General features: G+C 47.0%; 10 protein-coding genes; 4 read left to right on the top strand and 6 right to left on the bottom strand.

Annotated features, from left to right (window-relative positions):
• Nucleotides 1–593: 593 nt before the first annotated feature.
• GSBLH_T00003785001 (uncharacterized protein) lies at nucleotides 594–1,626 on the bottom strand (the record flags this gene model as incomplete). The annotated part of the gene is made up of 6 exons (XM_013042578.1): nucleotides 594–805; nucleotides 839–1,146; nucleotides 1,176–1,219; nucleotides 1,250–1,343; nucleotides 1,374–1,515; nucleotides 1,548–1,626. 6 exons carry the CDS (start codon nucleotides 1,624–1,626, stop codon nucleotides 594–596), a joined length of 879 nt encoding a protein of 292 aa, XP_012898032.1.
• Nucleotides 1,627–2,035: 409 nt separating this feature from the next.
• GSBLH_T00003784001 (uncharacterized protein) lies at nucleotides 2,036–4,107 on the top strand (the record flags this gene model as incomplete). XM_013042577.1 has 3 exons in its annotated part: nucleotides 2,036–2,146; nucleotides 2,177–3,192; nucleotides 3,227–4,107. 3 exons carry the CDS (start codon nucleotides 2,036–2,038, stop codon nucleotides 4,041–4,043), a joined length of 1,944 nt encoding a protein of 647 aa, XP_012898031.1. The 3' UTR covers nucleotides 4,044–4,107.
• Nucleotides 4,108–4,215: 108 nt separating this feature from the next.
• On the bottom strand, nucleotides 4,216–4,722 carry GSBLH_T00003783001 (uncharacterized protein; the record flags this gene model as incomplete). Its single annotated transcript, XM_013042576.1, has 1 exon — nucleotides 4,216–4,722. One exon carries the CDS (start codon nucleotides 4,720–4,722, stop codon nucleotides 4,216–4,218), a length of 507 nt encoding a protein of 168 aa, XP_012898030.1.
• A 3,071-nt stretch (nucleotides 4,723–7,793) lies between these two features.
• GSBLH_T00006709001 (uncharacterized protein) lies at nucleotides 7,794–8,836 on the bottom strand (the record flags this gene model as incomplete). The annotated part of the gene is made up of 6 exons (XM_013042575.1): nucleotides 7,794–7,812; nucleotides 7,857–8,143; nucleotides 8,179–8,538; nucleotides 8,573–8,657; nucleotides 8,684–8,743; nucleotides 8,775–8,836. The coding sequence occupies 6 exons, from the start codon at nucleotides 8,834–8,836 to the stop codon at nucleotides 7,794–7,796; spliced, it is 873 nt and encodes a 290-aa protein (XP_012898029.1).
• Nucleotides 8,837–8,877: 41 nt separating this feature from the next.
• On the top strand, nucleotides 8,878–9,548 carry GSBLH_T00003782001 (uncharacterized protein; the record flags this gene model as incomplete). The annotated part of the gene is made up of 3 exons (XM_013042574.1): nucleotides 8,878–9,007; nucleotides 9,037–9,169; nucleotides 9,203–9,548. The coding sequence occupies 3 exons, from the start codon at nucleotides 8,878–8,880 to the stop codon at nucleotides 9,546–9,548; spliced, it is 609 nt and encodes a 202-aa protein (XP_012898028.1).
• A 737-nt stretch (nucleotides 9,549–10,285) lies between these two features.
• On the top strand, nucleotides 10,286–14,154 carry GSBLH_T00003780001 (uncharacterized protein; the record flags this gene model as incomplete). The annotated part of the gene is made up of 11 exons (XM_013042573.1): nucleotides 10,286–10,376; nucleotides 10,408–10,446; nucleotides 10,477–10,544; nucleotides 10,576–10,647; nucleotides 10,679–10,779; nucleotides 10,808–11,042; nucleotides 11,078–11,188; nucleotides 11,217–12,002; nucleotides 12,034–13,014; nucleotides 13,045–13,608; nucleotides 13,639–14,154. 11 exons carry the CDS (start codon nucleotides 10,286–10,288, stop codon nucleotides 14,152–14,154), a joined length of 3,564 nt encoding a protein of 1,187 aa, XP_012898027.1.
• A 310-nt stretch (nucleotides 14,155–14,464) lies between these two features.
• GSBLH_T00006708001 (uncharacterized protein) lies at nucleotides 14,465–14,920 on the bottom strand (the record flags this gene model as incomplete). The annotated part of the gene is made up of 1 exon (XM_013042572.1): nucleotides 14,465–14,920. One exon carries the CDS (start codon nucleotides 14,918–14,920, stop codon nucleotides 14,465–14,467), a length of 456 nt encoding a protein of 151 aa, XP_012898026.1.
• A 535-nt stretch (nucleotides 14,921–15,455) lies between these two features.
• GSBLH_T00006707001 (uncharacterized protein) lies at nucleotides 15,456–16,649 on the bottom strand (the record flags this gene model as incomplete). Its single annotated transcript, XM_013042571.1, has 5 exons — nucleotides 15,456–15,695; nucleotides 15,724–15,958; nucleotides 16,020–16,348; nucleotides 16,377–16,507; nucleotides 16,541–16,649. The coding sequence occupies 5 exons, from the start codon at nucleotides 16,647–16,649 to the stop codon at nucleotides 15,456–15,458; spliced, it is 1,044 nt and encodes a 347-aa protein (XP_012898025.1).
• Nucleotides 16,650–17,571: 922 nt separating this feature from the next.
• On the bottom strand, nucleotides 17,572–18,840 carry GSBLH_T00003779001 (uncharacterized protein; the record flags this gene model as incomplete). The annotated part of the gene is made up of 4 exons (XM_013042570.1): nucleotides 17,572–18,056; nucleotides 18,089–18,485; nucleotides 18,517–18,618; nucleotides 18,649–18,840. 4 exons carry the CDS (start codon nucleotides 18,838–18,840, stop codon nucleotides 17,572–17,574), a joined length of 1,176 nt encoding a protein of 391 aa, XP_012898024.1.
• A 248-nt stretch (nucleotides 18,841–19,088) lies between these two features.
• Nucleotides 19,089–20,630, top strand: GSBLH_T00003778001 (uncharacterized protein). XM_013042569.1 has 2 exons: nucleotides 19,089–19,160; nucleotides 19,193–20,630. Exons 1-2 carry the CDS (start codon nucleotides 19,101–19,103, stop codon nucleotides 20,606–20,608), a joined length of 1,476 nt encoding a protein of 491 aa, XP_012898023.1. The 5' UTR covers nucleotides 19,089–19,100; the 3' UTR covers nucleotides 20,609–20,630.
• Nucleotides 20,631–25,885: the final 5,255 nt, after the last annotated feature.

Raw genomic sequence — 25,885 nt, 5'->3', positions numbered from 1 at the left:
ATCGATCACCGTTCCGCACATATGCATAAAAGAACAGACATTCCCCTCCATCTTTTGAAAGTCCAGCAAGTACGTGTGCTCCTGCACTTTGTACAGCTGCAGCCGCATCTCCGTCACCAGCTCCTTCTGATCCACGTTCGTGGTTTGTCGGCATCGGACTCGATATTCACTCTCGATATACCACTGATAGCCCAGCATCGCGATCGTTTTACACACCTCGATCATGATCACCGCGGCGTCTTTGCGCGACTGCACGCCCAGAAACCACCGCTTCGACTTGGGGCCTACACCAACAACCCGCGTTCCCGCTTCTACTCGTATCCTGAATCTCCTGGACGCGAACACGCGGTCTTCGCGGCATGGGCTCCTGCGAACTCTCCACCTCCATGCTCCGAATCTGGTTCTGCCGCTCCACTTTCAGCGCCTGGTCCATCTTCAGCTCGAACGCCACCTTGATCTACGCCTCATCTCCGCTCTCCGAGCCGACCGGCGAGGTCTTGGGACTGGTGATCGCAGAGAGAACCGTGGAGCGATCTTCATTGAACGAGCCCTGGATAAGCTCGAAGAACTCCGGCGTGCTGATGTGCGACGTGCTACCGCTGAGCGCCTCTGGGAGCGTCCCACTTGAACGTCGCGTCGTATTCTTTCCACGGAATCGCGAGATAGGGCGGGCAGTTCTGAAGAAACCAGGGATCTTTTCGGATCTCGGGGATGGTGATGCGCTTCACTGGGTCGTTCAGAAGCATCTCCGGAATCAGATCGCGGCCTCCCTCGGAGAGAAAACTGGGAAGGCGGTAGAGACCGTCTGCGTTTGACCCACCCAGCCAGCTCTATCTACTCTTGATCTTCCGGAACAGAACGGAGATGTTTTCGTCGTCGAAGGGCAGCCGGCCGCAGAGCAAAGCGTACAAAATCACGCCGCAGGACCAGATGTCCACTTCCGGACCAGCGTACATCCGCCCCGAGATGACTTCCGGTGCAGCGTAGTTGGGGGAGCCGCAGGATGTGTCGAGAAAGCAACCATCCACTAAAAAGTTGGCCAGTCCAAAATCCGCAATCTTGATGTTGTTGTACTCGTCGAGTAGGATGTTCTCGGGCTTGAGGTCGCGGTGAACCACTCCGTTGTTGTGGCAGTACTCAATCCCGCTACATAGAAGAAGGGGAGACTCAAATACCTAATAATCTGTTGGAAAAACCTTCGGGCTTCATTTTCTGGTAACTAGATGTGAGGAGTCAACACAGGAACTACACGACCATGACGCACAATATAGTCAAACAGTTCTCCTCCACGCACGTATTCAGTCACCAAAAACAGGTCCGAGGGCGTGTCAATGACCTCATACCTAAACATAAAATCCAAAAAGGGACTCGACAATCGAACGATGTGCGGGTGCTTAAATGAACGTAAAATCTGAATTTCTCTTTTGACCTTCTCGGACATCTCCAATTGTTTGATTTTCTCTTTGCTCAGAATCTTGATGGCTACCTCAATGTTTGTAGGGATGTGAACTGCCACTAGGAATCATTTACGAACGGATCTGCTATACATTTCACCTTTCCGAACGACCCTGTTCCTAAAGTTTTCTCCAGGCGATAGGGACCCACATAAGCATAGTCATTTGGCATTTTGTCGCTTTCTGTCAAATACTGGACGAAAAATACAGAGAATTTCGAACCGAAAAATCACAATTTACCAACGTATAGATGTGTAAAAATAGTCCCGATTTTTGGATGCCCCCCACTCCCTCTAGAAAATTCGATAGAGCCTATTTCATCAGGGAAAAAATTTGTTTGTGAGCCGGTTGAAACGAATCGCAAAACGGGTTCGAAACGTGAGCAGATCAGTTGTCACACGGGATAGAAAAATGATCGCCTGGGAATCTCGCTTGGAATACTCTTAATTAGTGAACAGCTGACTATTTGTTAAATCCATCCATTTTCGGTAATTATCCGCGGTTATCATCTATGGAACGCAAACGTAATGGGTTACGTCATCGAAATCAATGGCAGATTTTAATTTCATAATTTTTTTAGAATGAGCACCACTCTCCCTGATAGCCATAGAGCTGTAAACAAGAAGGACATCATTGAGATTCGTCGTAATACTAGTTGCAAGGTTAACCCAGAACCGACTACAATTCCTAAGGTTTGTCCACAAAATTTGAATTACTCGTAGGCGTTCAAGAAAGCCTGCTGCACAGAATGGCCTACCACTCTTGCTATTGTGAGTAAAGATGGCGTGGAATATACGTATGCGGATTACTACAAGAACGCTATGGCTTTTGCTAAGAGTGCCTATAAAATTGGTTTGGCTTACAAGGACGGAGTGGGCATCATTGGATTCAACTCCCCGGAGTACCACTTTGCTCTTCATGGAACATGGCTTGCTGGAGGTGTGACGGCTGGAATCTATACCACGAACAATGAAGAAGCGACCAAATACGTTTTGGAACACTCTGAAAGTGTGATTTGCGTTTGTCAGTCTGGAAAGCAGCTCACCAAGCTGCTCTCCATTCGCGACAAGCTCCCTCTCCTGAAGGCCATTGTTGTGTACTGGCAGGAAGAGGAGCTCCCCACTGTGCCCGACGATGCCTATGCTCGCGTGTACAAATGGGAGGATTTTGTCAAGCTCGGAGATGACGTTCCCGAGTCTGCCATCGAAGAACGAGTTGAAATGACGCAGCCTGGAAGCTGCGCGACTCTCATCTACACCTCCGGAACCACCGGAGACCCGAAGGGTGTGATGTGCTCGCACGACAGCTGCACGTACAACTGCCACGTGATCGGCGACACCATCGGCCTGGAGGGCAATGAACGCTTGGTCGGCTATTTGCCGCTGAACCACGTCGCTGCTCAGTACGTGGACGCCATGATCTTCATGTATCATCCCGTGACCGTGTACATGGCGAAGCCGGACGCTCTGCGCGGCTCGCTCACGGAGACTCTTCAGAAGGCCAAGCCCACCGTGTTCGTGGCCGTGCCTCGTGTGTACGAGAAGATGGTCGAGGGAATCAAGGCCGTGGGCGCGAAGAGCGGCTTCATCAAGCAGAAGATCTCGGCGTGGGCTCGCGATATCGGCTACCGCACTGCGATGACTCGTCAATACGGATGCACGGTGTACAAGCCATGGGGCTACACGCTCGCCAAGGCGCTGGTGTTCAATACCGTGCGCACGAAGCTCGGCTTCGACCAGTACGATGCAGAGAGGAGGAAGGATGATGCGTAGGTGCCGAACGTTGGTCGTCTCCGCCGCCCCCGTCACCGAGGAAACGCTCCGGTTCTTCGCGGCGTTCGACATGCCCATCTACGATCTGCTGGGCCAGAGCGAGGGAACGGCACCGATCTGCACGTGCTCGCCGGTGCAGCAGCGCTGGAAGATCGGCACGGTGGGTCTGCCGCTGCCGGGCGTGGAGGTGCGCGTGGATCCGCAGAATAACGAGATCATGTACCGCGGCCGCAACGTGATGATGGGCTATCTGAAGAACCCGAACGAGACGATGCGCACGCTGGACGCGGACGGCTGGCTGCACACCGGGGACCAGGGAAAGAAGGACGACGACGGGTTCCTGAAGGTGACGGGCCGCCTGAAGGAGCTGATCGTGACGGCGGGAGGCGAAAACATCTCGCCGGTGATCATCGAGAACAAGATCATGGAGCTGACGCCGATCATCAGCTGCTGCGTGGCCATCGGAGACAAGCGCAAGTTCGTGTCGCTGCTGATCTGCATTCGCTGCCAGCTGAACGCGGAGGGCGAGTCGAACCACCAGCTGACGCACGATGTGGTTGCGTTCTTGAAGACGATCGGATCGGAGGCGAAGACGATCGAGGACGCGATGGCGGACCCCAAGGTGAAGGAGTATCTGGACGGTGTGGTGCAGCAGTACAACAAGGTGGCGGTGAGCCGTGCTCAGGAGATCCGGAAGTGGTGCATCATTCCCGAGGAGTTCACGATCGGCAAGGGCGAGCTGACCGCGACAATGAAGTTGCGTCGTGCGGTGGTGCAGCAGCATTATGCCAAGGAGATCGAGTCTATGTATGTATAATAATCACTTTATTGCCGAGCGTGCGTTGTTTTAATTCTTTATTATTTATATTATTGACATGTTTTGTTTGTTTGTTTTTTTCTCAAACACATTCACAGATTCAGCGGCGACTTCTCTGGCTCCCGGCCCGATCTGCTGATGTTTGGAGTGTTCTTCGTTTGGCAATGGGGGTCTACCTGTAGCTCGCTCGAATCATATTGTCCCAATCGAACTGGGGATTTGGCATGAAATCATCTCCCGCCCACGTATACGAAATGAGGTGGGCTTTGATGAACTCCTTCTCTTGCTGTGAACAACTTTGCATGTGATCGCGGAACAGATCGTTCGACACGATCACCGACGGCTTCCTTTTCAAATACTCGATCGCATAGGAATCATCGTAATCCTGCGGTGGGCACTGGAAGATATGCCCATCATCCCACAATCGTTGAAGATATTTTCGGTCATCCGGGATCTTGGCTGGATCCGGGTTCTTCGAAACGTTATCCTGCAGAATATAGCGAGGCACAAAGCCCACGACAGTGAAGCCTTTGGTCTCCCAGTAATCGATGCAAAGCTCGATTCCCTTGCAGATGAACCTTTTGTTCTTCCCATAGGACATGGCCACGTTTTGATAATCCACAACCACGGCGAAGTCGGTGTGCTCGTAATGCTTGTGCGGATCCAACACATATTCCATCACACGAACCACGCGAGGCTTGCGATTCATCGCCAAAATCGCAGGGTGCAGAGCCGAATCGGAAGATTCGGAGTCCGAGGATGAATGAATGATGGAAGAAGAATTCGATGAATTCATTGATGAATGATTCGATGAAGAATAGGAATCCAACGATTGCGCATCCGAATCGTTTGTATTCCCTTCGCATTCATAACTATACTCCGAATCATCGGGAGCATTCAATTGTCCTTTTCTTCTTCTGACCCTTCTCTCCAATTCAAATTCATTCGAAATCTCCGACACTCCCAAATCTGATTCTATCGATTTCTCTTCCACTTCTGATTCTGATTCTGAATCTGAATCTGATTCTGATTCTGATTCCGATTGATTCGACATCGTCGATTCGCTTTCCAACGAAGCCAACTCCGCAATCTGCGCGTCGTTCGCATTCTCCACAATCACTCGCTTCTCCAAATTCGGCTGCTTCTTTCTCTGCTGCACGTTTCTCCGATATCTTCTCCTCTCCCCAATCTCCTTCACTTCTTCGTCTTCTCCTTGCTGTTGAGAATAATACAAATCGCCAGTTCCATTCGCGTCTTCTGTGTCTTCCAAATCGGATCCGATCTCTGCCGGCTCGGTGCACGCATACACTTGATCGCCTCTGAACTCCACAAGGCGCAGCGAGAGCAGCAAATCAATGAAGTAGCGAACGAACGACGATCGCAGCGCTAGCAGCACGCTCTCCAGCGGCTTTTTGGCAGTGAAATCAGCGGAGAGATGGGACGATTGGACGATGTTCGCAAGCGACGCGATTCCTTCGATTTCTTGATACTCCGTAACTTTAATCCGGAGATCGGCCTGGTTCAAATCGCTGCAGATCTCGAGGGTTTGGCTGTGCGAGAAGAAGCGGAGGAAGGGAGCAATGCACTTGACGTACGACAGCAGCGAGGGGTCGAAGAAGGACTCATTGCCGGTCGTGTAATAGAAAAGCTGCGGGCGCACGATGAAGAAATGGAAGCAGAGCGAAATGGGCGGCAAAAGCTGGCTTCGCATTTCGGGGAAGAGCGAATAGGCGATGCAGAAGGTCTGGTTGATTCGAAGAAGCATCGAAAACGCGTAGAAGCTTCGCAATGCGCGGGTGTCGCGCGGTCCGATGACATAGAGTTCCCAAATGTTCTGACTGATCTTCTGCTGGTATTTTTCCTTGATGTGCTGCGGATCGCTGGCGTTCTCGCAGTGCATCACCATCATCATTAGCACGATGGTAACGCGGAGAAACACGCTCGATAGTGCCGTTAAGAACCCAAAAACGCAATGATCCATGAACCATTCAATGAATCAACAAATGAATCATTCAATTCATTCAATTCATTCAATTCATTCAATTCATTCATTCATTCATTCATTCATTCATTCATTCATTCATTCATTCATTCATTCATTCATTCATTCATTCATTCATTCAATTCATTCATTCATTCATTCATTCATTCAATTCATTCATTCAATGAATCTAAAGGATATAATTAATGTCAATCTTCTTTCGCAGCAAACTCAGCAAAAACTCGCCGAGTTTCTCGGTGGATTGGACCACACTATCGAGATCCACGTTCTCCCAGAGATCGCCCAGCACGCAGAGGAACTGCAGAACGAACAGGCGGATTTTCTCGTTCACGTTCAGCCCCTTCTTCGCTTCCATTTCGATCCGAAATCGCCGGCACTCCGTGAAAATGCCCTGCAATTCTTCTTCCGACGAAAAGGGAAACTCGGAGTCCAGACTGCTCATGTAATAATACGAGCAGTCCAGGAAGTTCTTTCGAATTCGGTACATTTCTCCCAAATAAAAACGAGCCAAACCCAAATCAGGATGGATGCGAAGGGCGATTCGGCATTGCTGCAGAGCGGAGTCGTAGCGATTCTCGCTGAAGAGAAGCGAACGATTCATCAGAATGCAGCCGTTCAGAACCAGAATGCATTGGAGAAGGTAGTTCCAATACGGTTCTTTCACTATTCATAACAAGATTATAACAAAAACTCACAGCTGCGGAGCTGCGAACTCTGGAAAAGCTCGTCGTTCACTGTGATGTTGTAGTGCGACATGAGATCTTCGCGGAATTCTGCGAGTTGGACGCTGCAAGTGCTATCGATCAATCGCAAAAGCAAAGCAAAACTCGAAGTACGATTCCAATGTGCGACGACTTGTGGCATCCGTACAAACCTTGTTCTCGTATTCGAAGAGAGAAATCAGCTCGGTCACTAAATCCACTAAAACGCTTCCGATCTCCAGCGTGCGACAAGTTTCCATCGAGTCAAGAGATAATCGGTGGATCACTCTTAGCAGGAAAATGCTGGCATTCACTTGATCGGACACCTTGGCTCTGGCCACAGGACTGTGGTTAATGTGAAGTTGAATCAAATCAATGATAATCTTCACCCAGTCGACAATATTTTCAGATAAACTGGTAATATCCTAATCGTTACAATAAAATATACAGATTCCAACCAATCCACTTGGGTTTTCTTTAAAAGGAATAACAGAAAGACGATTCTTAGAATCCATATCACTAAGAGGGACAAATTTCTTTTGAGCATTTCGGGCACGCCTATTATGCGCCGAAGACTTCGAATTCAAGTGCTTTTTTGTTAAACGACCAAAACTCTTACTGCAAGCGGCAGATTCATAACCCACGAATCAACATCATCAATATCCGTTGTTGGAGCAGGAAGGCTTTCTACAATGATTAAAACAATTTGTTGTTGATACGCGTATAGTACTCATCCTTTTTATAAGTCTGCTGTGACTGATTCGCCCTTCTTCGGCCAACCAATCTACACTGTCACAGTTTAGCAATATTGTTATTACCGATCATTTCTCACATTACTCTTTTTAGCCTTTCTTGGCATTAAAACATAAAAACAGTTAAGAGATAGAGTTTTCTGTTTCAGACACAACAAAAATTCACTAAATTACATTAACACAATGAAAGAATATTCACAGTCATACTGATTATTCTATTGCAACAAACAGGGCATTCCAGCATTGACCATTCCTTAACATACTTGCGTTTTTGCAAAATACCGTCCTATTTCGATTAGACTCCGTCCCAAAAGCTACAGAAAGAACCGCCATCCGCTTCCCGCAAAGCCCTTCAAACCCTTCCTCCGAATCTCCCTCAGCTTCCTCAAAGATCGTTCGAAACGACCCCAAAACCTGAAGAGAAAGTCGATCGATCGGCCGACTGGGGAGATTTACGCTCGTCTGGTTGAGTACAACCACATCGCAATGATCGAACCAGCGAAGCAAGCCAGTCATGGGCTGTGTGGAGAATGAAGTTCCCATCACAACGAGCAGATCGCATGTTTTGCTTGCTGTTTGGATGGACTGAATGAGATCACTGTTTATTGACTCGTTGTAAAACACGATATCCGGTTTGATAACTCCCTATTTTTTATTAGTTCGCATCGTTCAATGCTTACTCCACATTGACAATACGCGACTTTTCCTTTCCTGTAGTGATCAAACATGGTTTGCTTTGACGCTTTTTGCGAGCAATTCTGGCAAGTGCCACTCGCGAGAAGTCCATGCAGATAGATGAGAGGGCACGACAATTCAGATTCCAAACTATCGATATTCTGGGTTATGACAAGTTGAAGGGAGGGCTGCATCAACTGCAGCCAGCGATGAACGGCTGTGGGCTTTGCTTTCTCAATGGAGGCAAAGCTGCGTGCTGCTGAATAAAAGAGGGCAGGATTATCCAAAAACGTTTGCAGATCAAAGATGTCTTCAACGGAATAATTGGATGGTAGGCTGGATTTCATGGAAGCGAATAATCCCTTCTACAAAAGAGAAAAACAGACACGCCCCAAGTACTGGAGAACGAAAGTCAGGAATTCCTGCGTCCACGCTAACTCCAGCTCCTATGATTACTATGATGTGTTTTTTACTTCGAATGAATCTAAACACCAGAAATGAAACGATTACTTTAGAATTACTTTGTGAATCAATTTAGACTGCCTGCTATTGGTCGAGAGATCCAATTTTCTATGAGTTAGCGAACGATTCGAAAAAGTACGGCTTTTTGCTTATAAGACTCTTTTCAATTTCGTTCTCATCACCTCCATCCTCTCGTTTCATTATCTATATTAGCAAAAAATATGTTTGCATAAAAATTGTCAATGATTCGTCCTTCTGTCAGATTCCTCATCTGTCTGATTTTGATAGTCAGTTCCGCTGGGGAGAAACGGGATCTAACACTGGAGGAAGTCAGCTCTGTAAAATGCTTTCAAAACCCTGTTTCGATTGATTGTAAACATTGTTCTCTGCGATATCTGTAGTTCCCCCTCAACTTCAAGACATTCTTTCAGAATTGTACACTTTTGACAATGGAAAATACACATACTACATAGCCCCTCTCGAAAAAATCGTTCATAGCAGTCATTTCGGCGATTCGACAGGAAAGTGTCTAGGGTACGTAATGAGTTTGAATAATATAAAACTCAGTGCTTTTACAGGTTTTGTGGGAGATCCGTATAGTAATTCAAGGATCATTCTACAGTTTTCTGGGGGTGGGCAGTGTGTGGGTCATCAAGTTCGGCGCGCTACTCTCACCATCTCATGCAGTCGTGAACTTTCCAGCCCATTTGAAATACAAGAGGTTCAAGAACTGGGTCCCTGTGAAACTGCGATCATTGCAGCATCTCCCGTGGTTTGCACGATTTCTCCCAAGCCTAAAGAACCGAAGCCGATAGAAGAAACGCCAGATCGCATGCAACAGCTTATAGAAATCGAGGAACAACTTATTCTGTTACGAAATCGAGTGTTGGAGCTGGTAGAGCAACTACCATAGTGTAATGTGTTTGTTACAAACAGGAAACTGTACATTGGAAGTGAATCGAATCAGATAGAGTGCATACCGAACATTGTCCTCGTCCTTCATATCGTAAGCCGTCACAGAGCATGGAAAACCTGCAGAAACCAAAACGCCCCGGATAATGCCGCCAACAAAAGAGCAACAGCTGAACTCGCCCAGTTCTTTGGGTACGGAGATATAGCGACTGCAAAGTGGATGCAAATCCGTAATCATATATTCATTATCGTTATCCGCTCCCTTTTCCAGAGAGTCGACATTTCGTCCAAAGAGGAACTGCCAACAAGGAGTGCTGATAAATTGGAGAGCGTCCAGTACTTTTGTAGGTCTTTTCCCAGGCTTTGAGTTGGAGTAGAGATATTCCAATAATTTGTATCCAATATCGAACCCACAGTTGTCGATCCTACAAATCACTCCATAAAATCGCAAAAAGTCACTTTTGTTCAAGTTCGGTACTACTCGTCACTCTTTTCTTCTGGTAACTAATAAACTCGGAAAATAGAAACGAAAACGCGCTCTCACTAACCTAAAAAAGTCAACTCCACATACACGCTTCTTACTCGAGCAGGCTCATCCTCACTCGGATTCGATATTAAAGAGATCAAATTACTGGGAGAAAAATGTCTCTGCATGCTGTTATTCCTATGAATGAAACTGCCTCTTCGTCCTGAAAATCGCGCCAAAAATTGATTCGCTTTTCTTAGTTACATTTAAAAATGCATATTAAGAAGGTGATTATCGAAGGGTTTGGGAGCTATGCAAAAGCAGAAAATCCCGAGTTGTTTGGTCCTGGAATCAATGTGATACGTATATCTCGATATCAATGGTTCAGAATTAGTGGGCGTGAATGGCTCAGGGAAATCAAACTTCTTCCGAGGTAAAGGAACTCCTTTCTCTCAAACTCTAGCAATTCAATTTGTCTTGAGTCCTAAGTACATGAAAATCGACGAAGAGCAAATGCGAGGATTGTTTCATGTATCAAATCTCGATTTGGTCTCTTTTGTAGAAAGGGCGTCACGATGCCGTAAATAGATGTCTCGTTGACATTGTATTCGATAACACAGACGAGCGGTTTCCCGTACTCGCTTTCCTATCGTTTTTTATTCCAGGTTGAGTCCGAGGAAGTCGTGATTCGACGTGTTGTGAGTGGTTCCAGCGACTCTTTCTATGTGAACAACAAGCTCTACACAAAAGCATGCGTTTCCTCCTTGTTTTTATGTGTAGAGCGAAATGGAGAGCTTTCTAGAAACCGCCGGTTTTTCGCGCGACAATCCCTACTACATGGTCGAGCAGGGCAGTGTGAAGCAGATCTGCGAGCTGTCCGACGCAGGCCGTCTCCGTCTGTTGAAAGAAGTGGCGGGAACGCGTGTCTACGAAGATCGTCGACGCGAATCGGAAGCGGTTTTGGAAGACACAAAGCAGAAAGTGGACCAAGTGAACGATTTAATCAACGACATGAAAGCGAGTCTGAGCGTTGGCTGCTCTATTGCAGAAGACTCATCGTGTAGGAGCTGGAGAAAGAGAAGGACATGCTGGAAGAGTATCTGCAGTACGATCGTGAGCGTCGAATCTGCATTTACTTCCTGTCCTCGGCGGATATCCGCGAAAAGGAGGAAGAAGTCGGCGTTCGTTCTCGCTTCTCCGTAGATCAACCGCTGCAACGCGCGTCGAAAAATCCACGCAGACGAGCTTGCGCAGCTCCACGCGCAGTACGACGACGTTCTCGACCAGCTCAAGCAGCTCCGCGAGGCGCTCGCCGCCATCTCCCTCGAAGAATCCTCGATCGCCTCCTCCACCTCCCAGCTCGAAACCGATCGCAAATCGCTTCTCCAGGAAGTCACGTCCATGGAGCTCGACCTCGCCGAGCTCAAAACGCGGTTTCAAGATCAGCGCGAGCGGCAGCAGCGCGACGCCCAGACCGCCGAGCGCTACCGTGCGGATTTGATGCAGAGCGGGCAGCGACTGCAGGAGGAAGTGGTTCCGCAGCTGGAGAAGGCGGAGAAGCGCGCGGCCGAGCTGGAATCGGCGTTCTCTGCGAAGCAGGCGGCGCTGGAAGTCGAGCGAAGCCGGAGGCGCTGGCAGCAGCACGAGTCGTCGGAGGAGCGCGAGGAGGCGATGAAGCGCGAGCTGGAGCCGATGCAGAGGGACGTGGAGGCGAAGCGGAGCATTCTGCAGGGCATTCAGGAGCAATTGCAGGCGGCGCGCGCGGACTCGGAGGCGCTGGAGCGGTCGGTGCAGCAGAAACATCAGCAGAAGGAGGAGCTGTCAACGCGGCAGAGCGAGCTGCGGAGCGAACTGGCGGGGGTTCGATCGTCGCTGGAGCAGGTGCTGGCGGATCGGAAGCAGCTGTGGCGTGCGAACGAGACGCTGAACGGGGAGATCGAGAAGGAGAGCGCGGCGATCGACGCGGAGCGACGCGAGTTGAACCGTCTGGTGCACAATGGGCGGAGGGTGTGAATGGCAGCTGCCTGCAGATACGCGAGCGAGCATGGACGCGATCCAGTCCATTCCGAACATCGATCTCTCGTCGATCTTCGGCCCCGTCGCCGCGTTGTTCCGGCCTCTGCAAGAGAAGTTCGTCACGGCGCTCGAGAATACCGCGGGGATGCGTCTCTTCCACATTGCCGTGCGGAACGACGCCGTGGGAGCGCAGATCGTGGAGTACTGCAAGGAGCAGCGGCTGGGGCGAATCACGGTTTTGCCGGTGGAGCAAATGCGGGAGACGATTCGCGAGCCGGAATTTCCGAAGGACAATCGGTGCTTTCCGCTGCTGCGATGCATCGAATTCGATGAATCGCTGCGACCGGTGATGCTGAGCGTGTTTGGAAGCACGATGCTCTGCAATGATCTCGAGACGGCGACCGAAATCGCGGAGCTGTATCACGTGAACTGTGTGACGCTGTCTGGAGAGAAAGTGGGGAAGCGCGGCGCGATTCGAGGCGGGTATTTCGATAATCGCGTGAGTCGGCTGCGTCTGTGGCGCTCGGTGGAATCGAAAGAGCAGGAGCTGAAAGCGAAGCAGGACGATAAAGAGAACAACAAGCAGAAATTGGAAGCGATCCATCAGCAAGAGCTGCAGTTGCTGACGCAGGAAACGCAGATCACCTCCACCTCGCGGCTGCTCAGTTCGAAGCTCGCGGCGCTGATCACGGACGAGCAGGAAGCTCTCGATCGCTTGCAGCATCTCGCAGAGCGTCGCGAGCAGCTCGAAGCGTCGCTTCCTTCCGCCGAATCCGCGCTGCAAGTCGCGCAGACGCGTCTGCAGCAGCTGGAAAGCGACATTCGCTCGCCTTCTGCAGTGCTGAGCGAAGACGAACTGAATCGATTGGAGGAGGAAGTCAAGGCGCTGTCGAGCCAGCGAAGCGAGGCGTTGCAGGAAGTGGATCAGCTCCGTGTGACGCGTGTGGGACTGGAGACGCGAAGCCGCATGCTGCAGAAGCAATTGGTGGGTGTGAGAGAGCGAAGTGACGCGTAGTTGGATTTGGAGCAGGAGCAGAGCCAATCCGAATCGATGCTGAACGACCACACGGTGGTACTCAATGGAGACGAGCAGTCGGTGATCGCGAAGCAGGAGTCGATGCTGCAGCGCAAACGAGAAGAGCTGGACGCGCTGCAGAACGATCTGCAGACGATGGAGAATCGCCGACACCAGTTGATGCAGCAGCACGATCAGCAAACGGAGCGGGAAAACGAGCTGAAGCGGCAGGAAGAACAGTTCGAAAAGCAGATTTACAGCGTTCGGAATACGATGCAAGAGCTTTTGCAGAAGCGAAACAACGCGATGGCGCTTCTCGACGAAAAGCGTCGAGAAATCAGCACGATTAGCAGCATTCCGGAAGGCGCCGACCGCTATCGCGACTATTCTCCGGAGTTGTTGAAACGCAAACTAGACGAAGCGAACAAGAAACTCTTGAAATTCGATAAAGTGAATCGCAAGGCACTCGACCAATACAAACTCTTCGATGACAAACGAAACGACTTCGATCGCCGTCATCAAGAATTAGTCAACGGGATGGAGAGCATCCACGGACTCATTCGCGTTTCATTCTCCCTTTGGAATCGATTCTAGACCTTGGATGAGCGTAAAAACGAAGCCATCACGCGAACGTTTAAGCAGGTAGCCAAACACTTCGCCGACACATTCCACGAAATGGTGCCGCAAGGCCAGGCCGAGCTTGTGATGCTCAAAGAGAACCCCTACAACGAGGAGTTCACCGGGATTGGGCTTCGCGTGCGCTTTGGAGGCGGCGAGGAATCGTCGAAGGCGCAGCTGTCGGGCGGACAGAAAGCGGTGATCGCGCTGTCGTTGATTTTTGCGATTCAGCGCGCGGATCCCGCGCCGTTTTATCTGTTTGACGAGGTGGATGCGGAGTTGGACACGAACTACCGCGTGGAATTGGCTCGGCTGATGCAGAGACAAGCGGAGCAGCAGGGAGCGCAGTGCCAGATTTTCTGTACGACGTTTAAGCCGGAGCTCCTCGATGTGGCGACGCGTTTTTACCGCATTTTGTTACGCAATGAGACGAGTCGGATCGAAAGAACGACCCAGGAAGAAGCGCAGGAGTTTGTGACAACACGTCAGTAATATTCTATGTTGTGTGTTTGATACCAAACATCCAGTCCTTTCTTTTCATCCTTCTCTTTACTATGTTGTGCGTTTGACAACAAACATCCAATCCTTTCTTTTCACTGTTCTCTTTATCATTTACTTGAGAACAAACATCCGATCCTTTCCGTTTCGATACGCATTGCTGAATCGAATGGTCCATCCGAATCAGCGTTCGGATCATCTCCGGGTTCCCCAGCAGTCGCAGTCGCTCTGGTTTTAGCAATTCATCCAGCAACTCGGGTTTTCGAGCCGCGATCTGCTTATAAATCTGGGTTCTTCGCATAAACTACGTCTCACAACACACATATTCGCTCACTGTTTTGACGATATCAGGTCGATGCGCAATGATTTGGCACAGCAACGTGATATGGTCTTCACGACAGCGACGCTCTCCCTTCTCGGCTTGGTTGAAGGGATTGGGAGCAGTCGATTCAACAGACGAATCAGCGGCCGGAGCGTTCAATTCCTCCTTGACTGGGGTGAATTGGAGTCTGTTACCGAGGACCTGTTCGATTTTCTGGACGACCATTCGCCGAAGATGGGCGAGATCTGGATAGTTTTCGGTGTTTGATAAGACATTGATGAGATCTTGGAGGTGGGAATCATCGTTCAGGAAATCGAGAAGCTCTGGGTTTGAATCAACTAGTTCCACAATTAGCTTATTTGAGAGTAGCAGCTGACGGACAATCGATAGATCCGACATGATGTCCTGGAAAAGGGGCGTACAAATGACTTCTTTCATTAGCGACGGGTTGAGATCTAGAGCATTCCGAACACTACGTAATGCTTTGGAAAAATCATCTTGAGTTTGACAAGATTTTACAGCATCACCAAAAATATGGAGAATGACAGAGGCAATTATAGGTTCTTCTTCTTGATATTCAGGATCAGTAGAAACACGAGAAAAATGATCCTCACAACACACTTCAGATGGCTTAAAAGACGAGTCATCTGAATTTGTAGAAGGCTCTCTATGAAGCTCTCTACTAATTACAATATGGAGAATGGAATCTTCTGTTAACCCTGGAGATTATAAAACACAACAACCAGTACCGCTCTCTCGAAGCGAGATTTCAGACTTCAAAATTCTTCCTTTATAAATTAAGTATATTAAATTTGGATCTATTCCCATGAGTTGGCCAAGTTGTTTCTTTGCTTCTTGGACACCAATTTCCAGTGAAATTGACACATCCCTTAATCCAGAAGAAGAGAAACAAAGTTTCATTCGAGTGCAAGCCGTTTTAGATTTTGTACAGAAAATACTCCTCCGCGGGAATTCATTTTATCTTGGTGCGGAGGATTTTCTCACTTGTTTGTGTTTCAAACAAACAGAAATAGCCTTCGAGCATTCCAACCTGACCAGAATCAATGCGAACAAAAGAGAATCCCATTGCTCTTTTCAGAAGTGCTAAAAGTGTATTATGATCTAACAAAAATTCTGACAAGGACGCTCTCTTCCAGTTTGGGGACTTTTCTTTTCGTAGCCAGTTGAAGTCTAGCACATCAGCAAATCGATTCTACATAGTATGGATCCAATGTGAGTACGCTCTGTACACTGGCAGCTAGCTCTTGACCCCAAATGAAAACGTTTTCAGAAAAAGACACGCTGTTCGAGTCCTCGATCACGGGATGATTTGGAATTTGCAGGCAGAAAAGCGAATTTGTTGTGCAGTGAATCCGAATTTGCTGGCAGTTCACTGAAATAATGGAATTCGAGACATCCTTCACATACACACTTCCCGTTATTTCGCGAATCAAAATCACCGAATCCTTAACGGAGCTAATGAAAATTCCCCTTTTGGTCTCTTCGCTATCGTGTGAAAAGGGGGTGAAGAGGATACAGAGTGAGCAGACTCGATGAGATATCTGTAATCGATAGAGAGTTTTCTTTTGTTTGTATTGAGTGAACTGTGTTGTGTAAAGAGGAAACTACAAATTGGGATGTCGCGCTTTTGGGTGGGATGGGGAGTGCAGGTGTTGAGGACGACGTCGATAATGAAGAGGAAGGACGAACTGGATGTTCGGAACCTGCTACCACTCCTGGCTTTGCCAAAATAGGTCGATCTTGTTGTAAAAATGGAGAGTTTGAAGAAATGATGTTTGACATTGTAAACCCTTTTTGAGACTTTTGGAGAGAAGAACAAACCCATCGCTGTAAATGTTTCAGGTCCTAATTGAAAAACCGAAGCCAAAAATACCCTATTCCACTTTTCAGCTCGGTAGGACAATAACTGGCGCTTCAGCTGCTGAAACAATTCGGTAATATGTCTGAGTTCCCGATTTGATTCAGGAATCGTAATTTCCTTCTTTTCCACCTTCTCTATCAGGTCTAAAATAAAAAAGCACAAAGAAAAACCCAAACCTAGAATTGCATTAACCAAGGAGAGTTCTTCAGGGCTTACGTCATCCTGCACCTTCTTCTTGCTTTCAACAAACGTTGATTTCCATTCTTCTTCGGACTGTTTTTGCATTTCAAAACAAAAATAGGTTCACTGGAATATGGCTCCGTCTGGATCAAAATCGGACAGCAAGTCTACTTCAAATAAAAAAGGTATATGAGCTAAAGTTGTAAGTATTGTGTAGTACCAGCTAAAAGCATTGCTAAATCACCAGCACGGTATCGCGGAACAATTCAAGTAGAGCCGAGGTATTATCGTAGTGATCTGATAGCTTCCTACGTATTACACTTGGCCGGAGCATTGTGTAAAAAAGTATGAAGTCATTAAACGTATCTTAGTGCGGTATCACATTTTTAGTGCTTGTGACTGCTAGTTGGAACTACTGTATGAAATGGCCAGATGACTCTACAACACCAAAGAAATTGTTAGAAATGCGCGAGAAATTGAGGGTATTGCCTATTTTTCGTGATAATCTCTAGAACGATCGTCATCAACTTGAGCTTCCTGGATATCCCGGTATTTTTATCTGTGTACATGGCGGAGATCTCGGAATGATCAGTGACACGCGCGATATGTCGACTGCTCCCACCGTGAACAATCTATTAAAGCGTGCTTGTCCGGAACTGAAAAGCATGTGGATCACCGCTTTAACCGAGCAAATCAAAGCTCTCAAAGAGGCCGAAGGCGAGAACGCAGTGACTCTTCCCTATTTGGAGTCGGAACTGGAGTTGGCGAACAAGTTTAACGCTGAAAAGGAAGAAAAAGCCTTTTCCAAACTGAAGGACATAGAGTTCTTCTAGCTTTCATTCATTCATGCATTCATTCATTCATTCATCTATTTATTATTAATTAATTCATTCGGTCTGTTTGTTCATCAGTTCTTTTCTCCAACAAACAAATCGTATAGTGAGAGCTGAACGAATTACCGTGAATCGCTCTCTCATTCATTGATTGATACATTCAAAAACGTTTACTCATTCATTCATTCATTCATTCATTCGCTGGCTCCACTTCTTCCCACTCCTCCTCTTCTCTCACCACCCTCGCTCCCTGCGACGGCTCCGTCCTGAACACATCGCACTTCTCCCCCGTCCGACTCCAGAACTCCTTCTCCAGGGTCCTCATCACCTTCTCTGCCTCCTCTCTCGCCACCAAGCACACCACGCACCCTCCGAACCCTCCGCCCGTCAGCCGCGCTCCGAACACGCCGTCCTGCTCCATCGCGATCTCCACCAGCAGATCCAGCTCCGGCGTGCTCACCTCGAAGTTCTCGCGCAGCGACGCGTGGCTCTCCAGCAGCAGCCGTCCCACCGCGTCGAAATCCCGCGCTCGCAGCGCCTCGCAGCAGTCTAGACAGCGCTGACACTCCGAAACGATGTGCACCGCGCGGCGATACGCCGTCTCGCTTAGCTGCGATCGCACAGACTCGACTTAGGCAAGCGACGCGTCGCGCAGAGCGCAGAGCGCGGGGAAGCGAGACTGCAGCACGGCCAAAGCTTCTCTGCACTGACGGACGCGGTCGGGGTACTCGCTGCCGGCGAGCTGGTGCTTTTTGTTGCTGTTGCAGACCACGATGGAGACGGAGGGGTCGCTGAGAGGAACCAGCTCGAAGTGGTTGGAGCGGCAGTCGAGGAGCAGAAGATGACCGCGAACACCGCAAGAGGAAGTGAACTGGTCCATGATGCCGCAGGGCATGTGAGCAAACGTGTGTTCGGCGGACTGGCAGAGGAGAGCGCGGAGCTCAGGAGCGAGGGGCTTGTGGAGGATTTGCTCTAGAAACAAAGAAACTGCGACTTCGAGCGACGCAGAGCTGCTGAGACCACCTCCCAACGGAACATTTGAAACGATAGCTAAATCAAAGCCAATCTCAGAAATCGAAAAATGCTTCATAAATTCGTGGACAACACCCTAACTATCACAATACCAACAAATAAAGTACAGATACATAGTTCGCCCTACTTCCACTTTCATCAGGAGCCAGAGAAGCATCACCCTTGAACTCCTGAATACCTCCCTTATTAGCAGATACGACACGGCAAGTCTAACGATAAAACTGTGAAAATGAGCAAACAGAGCCAGGAATCAATCTTCCAGTGACCATAGTACCCAGATGAATCGCCATAGGACACACAAATCCATCGCAGTAGTCCGCATGTTCCCCCATGAAACTCACGCGACCTGGAGCAAAAACGTAGCATTGTGGTAAACCACCAAAGGAATTGATAAACAACTGCTTGACTGCCTCTTTGAGGGAAACAGTCATAAGAACAACGAAAATGTGAATTACATAGAAAATGTATAAGGTTGGCTCTTATTAGAGGTGGTAATACTATGATCTATGAATGGTGGAATCTCCTCATGCACGTTGATTCAAAGATCTCTTTAAGGGTTCCTGTATCTGAGATACATAGCACCGGAAAATCATTTCGCTAAGAACATTTTTCAAACACAATCTTCTCGAACAAAAATTACTACGTTTCCACGTTTCTACTATCAAAACTTTATCATTATTTTTATTAAACCATGTTCCCTCTTCTTTCTGTCTACGAATCCGATAAAAATAGCGCCGCCATCAGCGAAGTCGTATGAGATTGACCCTCCTTGTGAATTGTTAGTTGAACGCTAAGGAATTCCGTGTTGAATCTGATCTCCTTGGAGAGATGAAGGTCCCGAAGGACGCCTACTACGGAGTTCAGACTCTGCGAGGATTTTACAACTACAACATTACTGGAGTTCGCCTTTCGAGCTTCCGAAACTTCATTAAAGCTTACGGATTGATCAAGAAGGCTTGTATTATTGCCAACGGCCGACTTGGCCTCATCAAGAAGGAGATCGTGGATGCCGTTTCTGCTGCTTGCGATGAGGTAATCGAAGGAAAGCTGGACGACAACTTCATCGTGGACATGATCCAGGGTGGAGCTGGAACTTCCACCAACATGTGCGCCAATGAGGTGATCGCGAACCGTGCTCTGGAGATCCTCGGCCACAACAAGGGAGAGTACACGATTGTGAGTCCCAACGACCACATCAACAAGTGCCAGTCGACGAACGATACGTACCCGAGCTCCGGCAAGCTGGGCATGTATCTGGAGCACTTCGCTCTCGTCGAGGAGCTGGAGAAGCTGATCGACGCCTTTGAGAAGAAGGCGGAGGAGTTCAAGGACGTTCTGAAGATGGGTCGGACCCAGCTGCAGGACGCCGTGCCGATGACTCTGGGCCAGGAGTTCCACGGCTACGCCAGCACGCTGCGCGAGTCGCTGGAGATCATCAAGGTGGCTGCGGAGGCGTTCAAGGTGCAGAACCTGGGCGGTACTGCGATCGGCACGGGCGCGGCCGCGCACCCCGACTTCCCGAAGGAAGCCTGCGCGGCGCTGTGCGAGGTGACGGGCTTCGATATGAAGATCGCGCCGGATATGATCTCGGCGTCCTCGAACACGTACGGCATGCTCAACTTCCACGCCGCGCTGAAGGTGACCGCGGCTCGCGTGTCCCAGATCTGCAACGATCTGCGTCTGATGGGATCGGGTCCTCGCTGCGGTCTCCATGAGATCAACCTGCCGCCTCGCGCTCCTGGTAGCTCGATCATGCCCGGCAAGGTGAACCCTGTGATTCCCGAAGTGGTGAACCAGACCTGCTTCCAGATCATCGGAGCGGACACGACCTGCACGATGGCCTCCGAGGCTGGCCAGCTGGAGCTGAACGTGATGGAGCCCGTGATCATCTACAACGTGTTCAACAGCATCCAAATGTTCACTCGCGCGCTGCGGACGCTGCGCGAGCTGTGCGTGGTGGACATCACGGCGAACCCCGAGCACACCGCGGAAATGGTGAACAACTCGATCGGAATCGTGACCTGCCTGCTGCCGTTCATTGGATACAAGAACTGCACGAAGGCGGCGAAGACAGCGCTGCAGACCGGAAAGTCTGTGCGCGATGTGTTGGTCGAGCTGGGCCTGTGCACGAAGGAGGAGGTTGATAAGTATCTTGTTCCCGAGGAAATGATCCACCCTGAGTATATTAGTAAGAATTAAGATTGTTAACTCTTTATGAGTTTGCTTGTTTGTTGAATACCTGAATGATCGATGGCGTTGCTGTTTGAAATAGTGTGAGATTGATTCAAGAGATTTTTGGGATTGTAGGGTCAAATCGAAACAGAGAAATGAGTGGAATTGGATAATCGATTCTCCGTGAGCTAGTGTGCAACTGTATCCATTGTCTATGTGTCAGGTGTGTGTTGTACTATACTACTATTTGTATTCGTTTACTGTAATGAATAGAGTTAGGACATTTTGAGAAGGAGAAATGTTGTTTATTGTAGAGAACAAATGAATCACAACAAAAGGGAAAACTTGATGAATGGCAATATTGGGATTAAGATATGTCTGATTCAGGAAACTCGGAATATCATTCAATTCCTTTTAGGGTCATTCTTTGAGGAGAGAGTTACTGTGATACATTCAATATTTGAATCAAGAAAATTGAATGATTTAGAATATCGATATTTCAAAACACCTCTACTCATAGTTATACATCAACAAGATGACACAGTCATGGTATGAAGTAGAATGAACGAAAAGCACTTCAAGAAGATTTTAAACATAACATGCAATTGGTACAAGCTAGAGATACTGAATAATAAATGTATTACATGGAAGAGGATTCACCAGAATCTTACTACATCTAGTGATGGGCAATCAATAATAAGTGCTAACCTAAGCAATTCAAATTACTAAAACCTCTATGATATTGTGTTTCAAGTATTATATCTGTGATATTAGACAAATTCTTAGAATATCTAAACGGATTCCAATGATTCACAATTCAATATGTGGAATGATTTCAGTTTATCATTTTCAGCTCCATTCTTCATCTTAGTAAATGAATTGCTTCCGATTTTGATAATTTTCAATCGATTCAATCCATCGATTTGGAATGTTTGCACTGATCCAAAACATTCATTGCCGATTTCGATTGATTCCAAATTATACAACAATGAAACATCCCAATCAACCAATACACAATTGTTACTCAGTTTCAAATGTTTCATTCCGATATTCAGTGGTTTGCTGCCATCTCCTTCATAATCAATATCACATTCAATTCCATTATACCATTCACATTCTTTCATTAATTTGCCTGATCGATCATACACTTTTCCAATTCCAAATCGATTATCATCACACCAATATCCTTCATATTCAATACATCCATTATTATGATAACTCATTCCATATCCAAATCGTTTCCCATTGATCATTATGCCCTTGTACACCAATATTCCATCATCATCATACATTTCACCATATCCAAATGGAATTCCAATTTTACCTTCTTTTTCTTTTTCTGTCAACACCCGTCCTTCAAATCGACTTCCATGATCCAAGTAAACTTTTCCCTTTTCTACTACTACTATGGATTGTTCTTCATTATATGAAATAACACCATTTTGATGATTTCCAAACACTTTCAACACTTTCTGCTCATTGAGCACAAATCCTTGATTAATAAGTACTCCATTATTGAATTGCAATACTACACATTTTCTATTACTCAATATGACTGAAATCCAGCCATTTGGTTTCATTTCCTTACCCAAACATCCTTGTACATTTCGATTAATAGTACTTCAATATGGACGTGATTACTAACAAAATTAACAAAATCAGCAATGTATTATATTGAAATAGATAAAAAGAATATGACGCAAAATCGATTATTGTTGCACACGAGTCATTTAGATGATTATTCTCATAAATATTATAATTGTAATGTTGTTCGATCGAATAAATTATAATAATCATACTGTATTGCCTGTATTTCTTTTCTGTGTTTCATTTTTCTCTTATTATTGTATTATTATGTTTCTTATTCAAATCGATTCCTTTTAATACCTTTTCAATTTAATTATGATATATGTATAGCTCTTTATTATACACAGTAGTTATCATATTATTTAGTGTCATATAACACCAGAAACAAATTCTGTTTGTTTATAATGTACGATTACTTTGTAATTACTATGTTATGAATGTATAGATAATGTCTGTTTTGTACTTTATCTCTTTTCAAATTTCAGGTGGAACAAAAGAACATGTACTAGTTTATGAATGACTGGTAAGAGAGTAATATTGATGAGTATAAATAGTTGTTTAAATCGTGATAAATATTATGAATAGTTGGTACTTAATAATACTAACGTCTGAGTATAGTTCCATGTAGTTCCATGTATTTCTATGAATGAATGCATAACAAATTGTTTTTATCCCTTGTTTTCACCGGATATAGATAACGTAATACGTCTCAGTTATGCTATAATGTAAAAAATATAAAATAGATATATTTCATATTTTACTAATACCTGCTTTATTTTAGTATTAATAATAAACTCCACATGTAAAGATAGCAATTTCCATACTTACAGTCTTTTGAAATTATCTTTTAATACGCGTAATATCTATCAGTGGATTTTCCATATACTCCATTAATTCCAAGAGCTGAAAATGAATAGGAAATAGGAATGATCAATAGGAAAACCACTTTTTAAAAATAGACCTGAAGTGTTTGAAAAAAAAGCTATCATCCAAAAAGATTCGGCACAGTAATATGCAGATAAAATCCATTCGGATTCTTTGTTAGAAAATGAGAGATTCAGGTCATCAAACCACTAGAGTGCTGTACACGCGGTCTTGCAAAAAAGTATGTGTGAAGTTATTTACAGTATGCAGGAAAGGAATAATTTGGAATAAGCGTTCTAGCACAGTGAAAGTATAATAAACTATATCAGTACATAAATATGCATAGTGTTATATTTACAGAGTTAAATAGTATAAAAAAACAGGTTCTTGTTAACTAATTTGTTATTGATCTTGATATTATTTTTCTTGTAACTCTATTAATGACATTTACAATATAGCAATTAACAATTCAAGAGGAAACGATCACATGGGGTGTTACTCAATAAAAGAAAACTATTATATGTTTTCCTTTTCTTGATGAGTTGGACCCAATTAATCCTTCGTTTGCCCTTTGCCAATTTATTGCTTGATTCACTTAATAATCGTTTTCAAATAGGAAAACACTTATTCATATTTTTGGTCGAGGTGCCTTATTTCTCATTGATAGCGCCAAGCAATTATTGAGATGAAGGAAGCACTTGATTCTGTAACTAACAAGTTAATTGTCCAAGAATATGAAGATTGCTACCATTATGGTAATTCTAGTTGTGCGCATACAAGTAAGTGTGGAAATTTGATTTTACTTATAGAAAATAAGTATGGATGTAGTTGTATGGGAAATCCCTTGTGTCTGTATTTTATGCCTTTTACAATAATAATTATAGAAATCAATACAATTTAGATTATCTTGCTTCCGTTTTATCTGGATTGGAAAAGGAATTGGAAATGTTGAAAGCTCCTATTCGGAATCCAATATTGCCTGCAGGGTTGGAGAATGGAGATCAGCGTTGTTTTGTTAACGTTGTGCTTCAATGTTTATTCGCACTCTATCCGTTTAAATCTCTCCTGTTGACCGTTTTTGATTTTTTGTTATATAGATTGCACTGCAACACGAAAAATCACAATAATGTGATATTTTGGATCCAGAGACAATTCGCGGAAATGGCATTGTCTCCCAGATCCTCTGTCTCCTGTTCTTCTCTTTGTTCCAATCTACAAATTGATTGCTCCACCCCTCAGGGGGCTCTTCCTTTACTCTTCCGTCTGATGCAAACTATGCAGTCGGCAGCCCAGGAGCAAGGCTTCTCTTCTTTTTCCGTTCATTTTCATACTATTTCCTCACACCTAGAAGGATCTCTCCGCTTGTTTTTCTGGGAAAAGAAGCTTGACGACGTGTTGTTTAGAATGCCATCGCGTTTTCTTCACTCCCGACAATTTCACGCTCTTAGTAACCGCGTCCGCCCTCCATAATCCATAGGAATGCGAAGCAAAGAGCGAGAATCGACTCGAAGAAGTGCTCCAAGCCCAGTTCAGTCGCAAGGCTTTCACTCCCGAGCACTCCTTTCTGTGCCCATCGTTCCCTTTCCATCGCTTTTCTACCATAGATGCAAGCGAGCCTGCGACGCAGAGTCGCTCATTACTGTTCAAGAGCTCCCTCCGATCCTCGCCATTCACCTCGCGCAGCCACATCCGCCGCTCGATCTCCCTTTGACGCTCGATTTCGCGCAGTTCTGCTCGCTCGTAGGCCTCGGAGAGCCGCTTCATCGCAGGACCAATCGGTTTCGAACGCCTCGTATGAGCTGGCCGCGGTGATCTTTCGCCACGAGAAGGCATCCACCGGACACTTCACATGTGCCGTGCAGCATGCAGGCAAGTGGTTTCATCTGAACGACGAAACGGTTCTCTCGCTCGACTCGTTCTTTCTCGACAGTCCGCTCGCCTCGCTCCCTTCACTTCTAGCCACCACGCAGAAATGGCAGCCCGCGCAGCTCCCTCAAGTCACCTACTCCGTCTACCCGCGGTCGTTTCACAACCAATCCGCCGCTTTGGACGATTTCCGCGGGACTGAGCCGCTTTTATCTGAACCTGCAAACAAAACCGCGCAGGAGGCGAAGCCGCGCTCCGAGGCTCGCGAGCTGCACGCTGTGACGCCTCCGACGGAACCCGCGGGGAAGATGGAAGCGAGGGAGGCGTCGGATTCCGCGGGGAAAATGGAAATGGAGGGAGCGAAGAGAGGCAAAACGCCGCGTGCGACGAGTGCGTCGGGGAAAATGGAAAGAGAGAAAGAGAAGAAAGAGGAAGGGAATGCGACGCAGATAGAATCGCAGGCGTTGGAGCGAATGGACGATGCAGAATCGGAGAAACTGGAGAAACTGGAGAAACCGGTGATGGGGAAAAAGCTGGGGAAAAAAGAGGCGATGAACGCGATGCAGGCGTTGAGTTCGATGAATTCTGTGAACTCAGTGAATTCGATCAACTCGATGGACGTGCTGAACTCGACCGAACTGAACGCCTCCGACGCTTCGGACGTTTCGGACGCTTCAGACGCTTCAGACGCTTCAGACGCGTCGAACGCGAAGGACTTGGAAGTTCTTGACGTGCTCAGCGATGCCGACGCGTCCAGTTCCTCCAGCGACTCTGTCACGCCGTTTGTAGCCACGGAGACGGCGGCAGCTGCAGCGTCGGACGCGTCGCCGCATCGCAGACCGCATTCCCAGGCGTTTCGCGCTACACGAAGCAGCCGATCCTCCAAGACGCTGCAGACGCTCAAGGAAGCCGATCCTTCCTTTTCCCCGCATGCTTCCCCCGCTCCCAGTCCCTCCATCGACCCTATTGGGCCAATTGGGTCATTAG

This window comes from Blastocystis hominis (assembly GCF_000151665.1).
Source record: "Blastocystis hominis, Singapore isolate B (sub-type 7) whole genome shotgun sequence assembly, scaffold_4".
Taxonomy (NCBI): domain Eukaryota; class Bigyra; order Opalinata; family Blastocystidae; genus Blastocystis; species Blastocystis hominis.
This window is presented reverse-complemented; position numbering and strand designations above follow the sequence as displayed.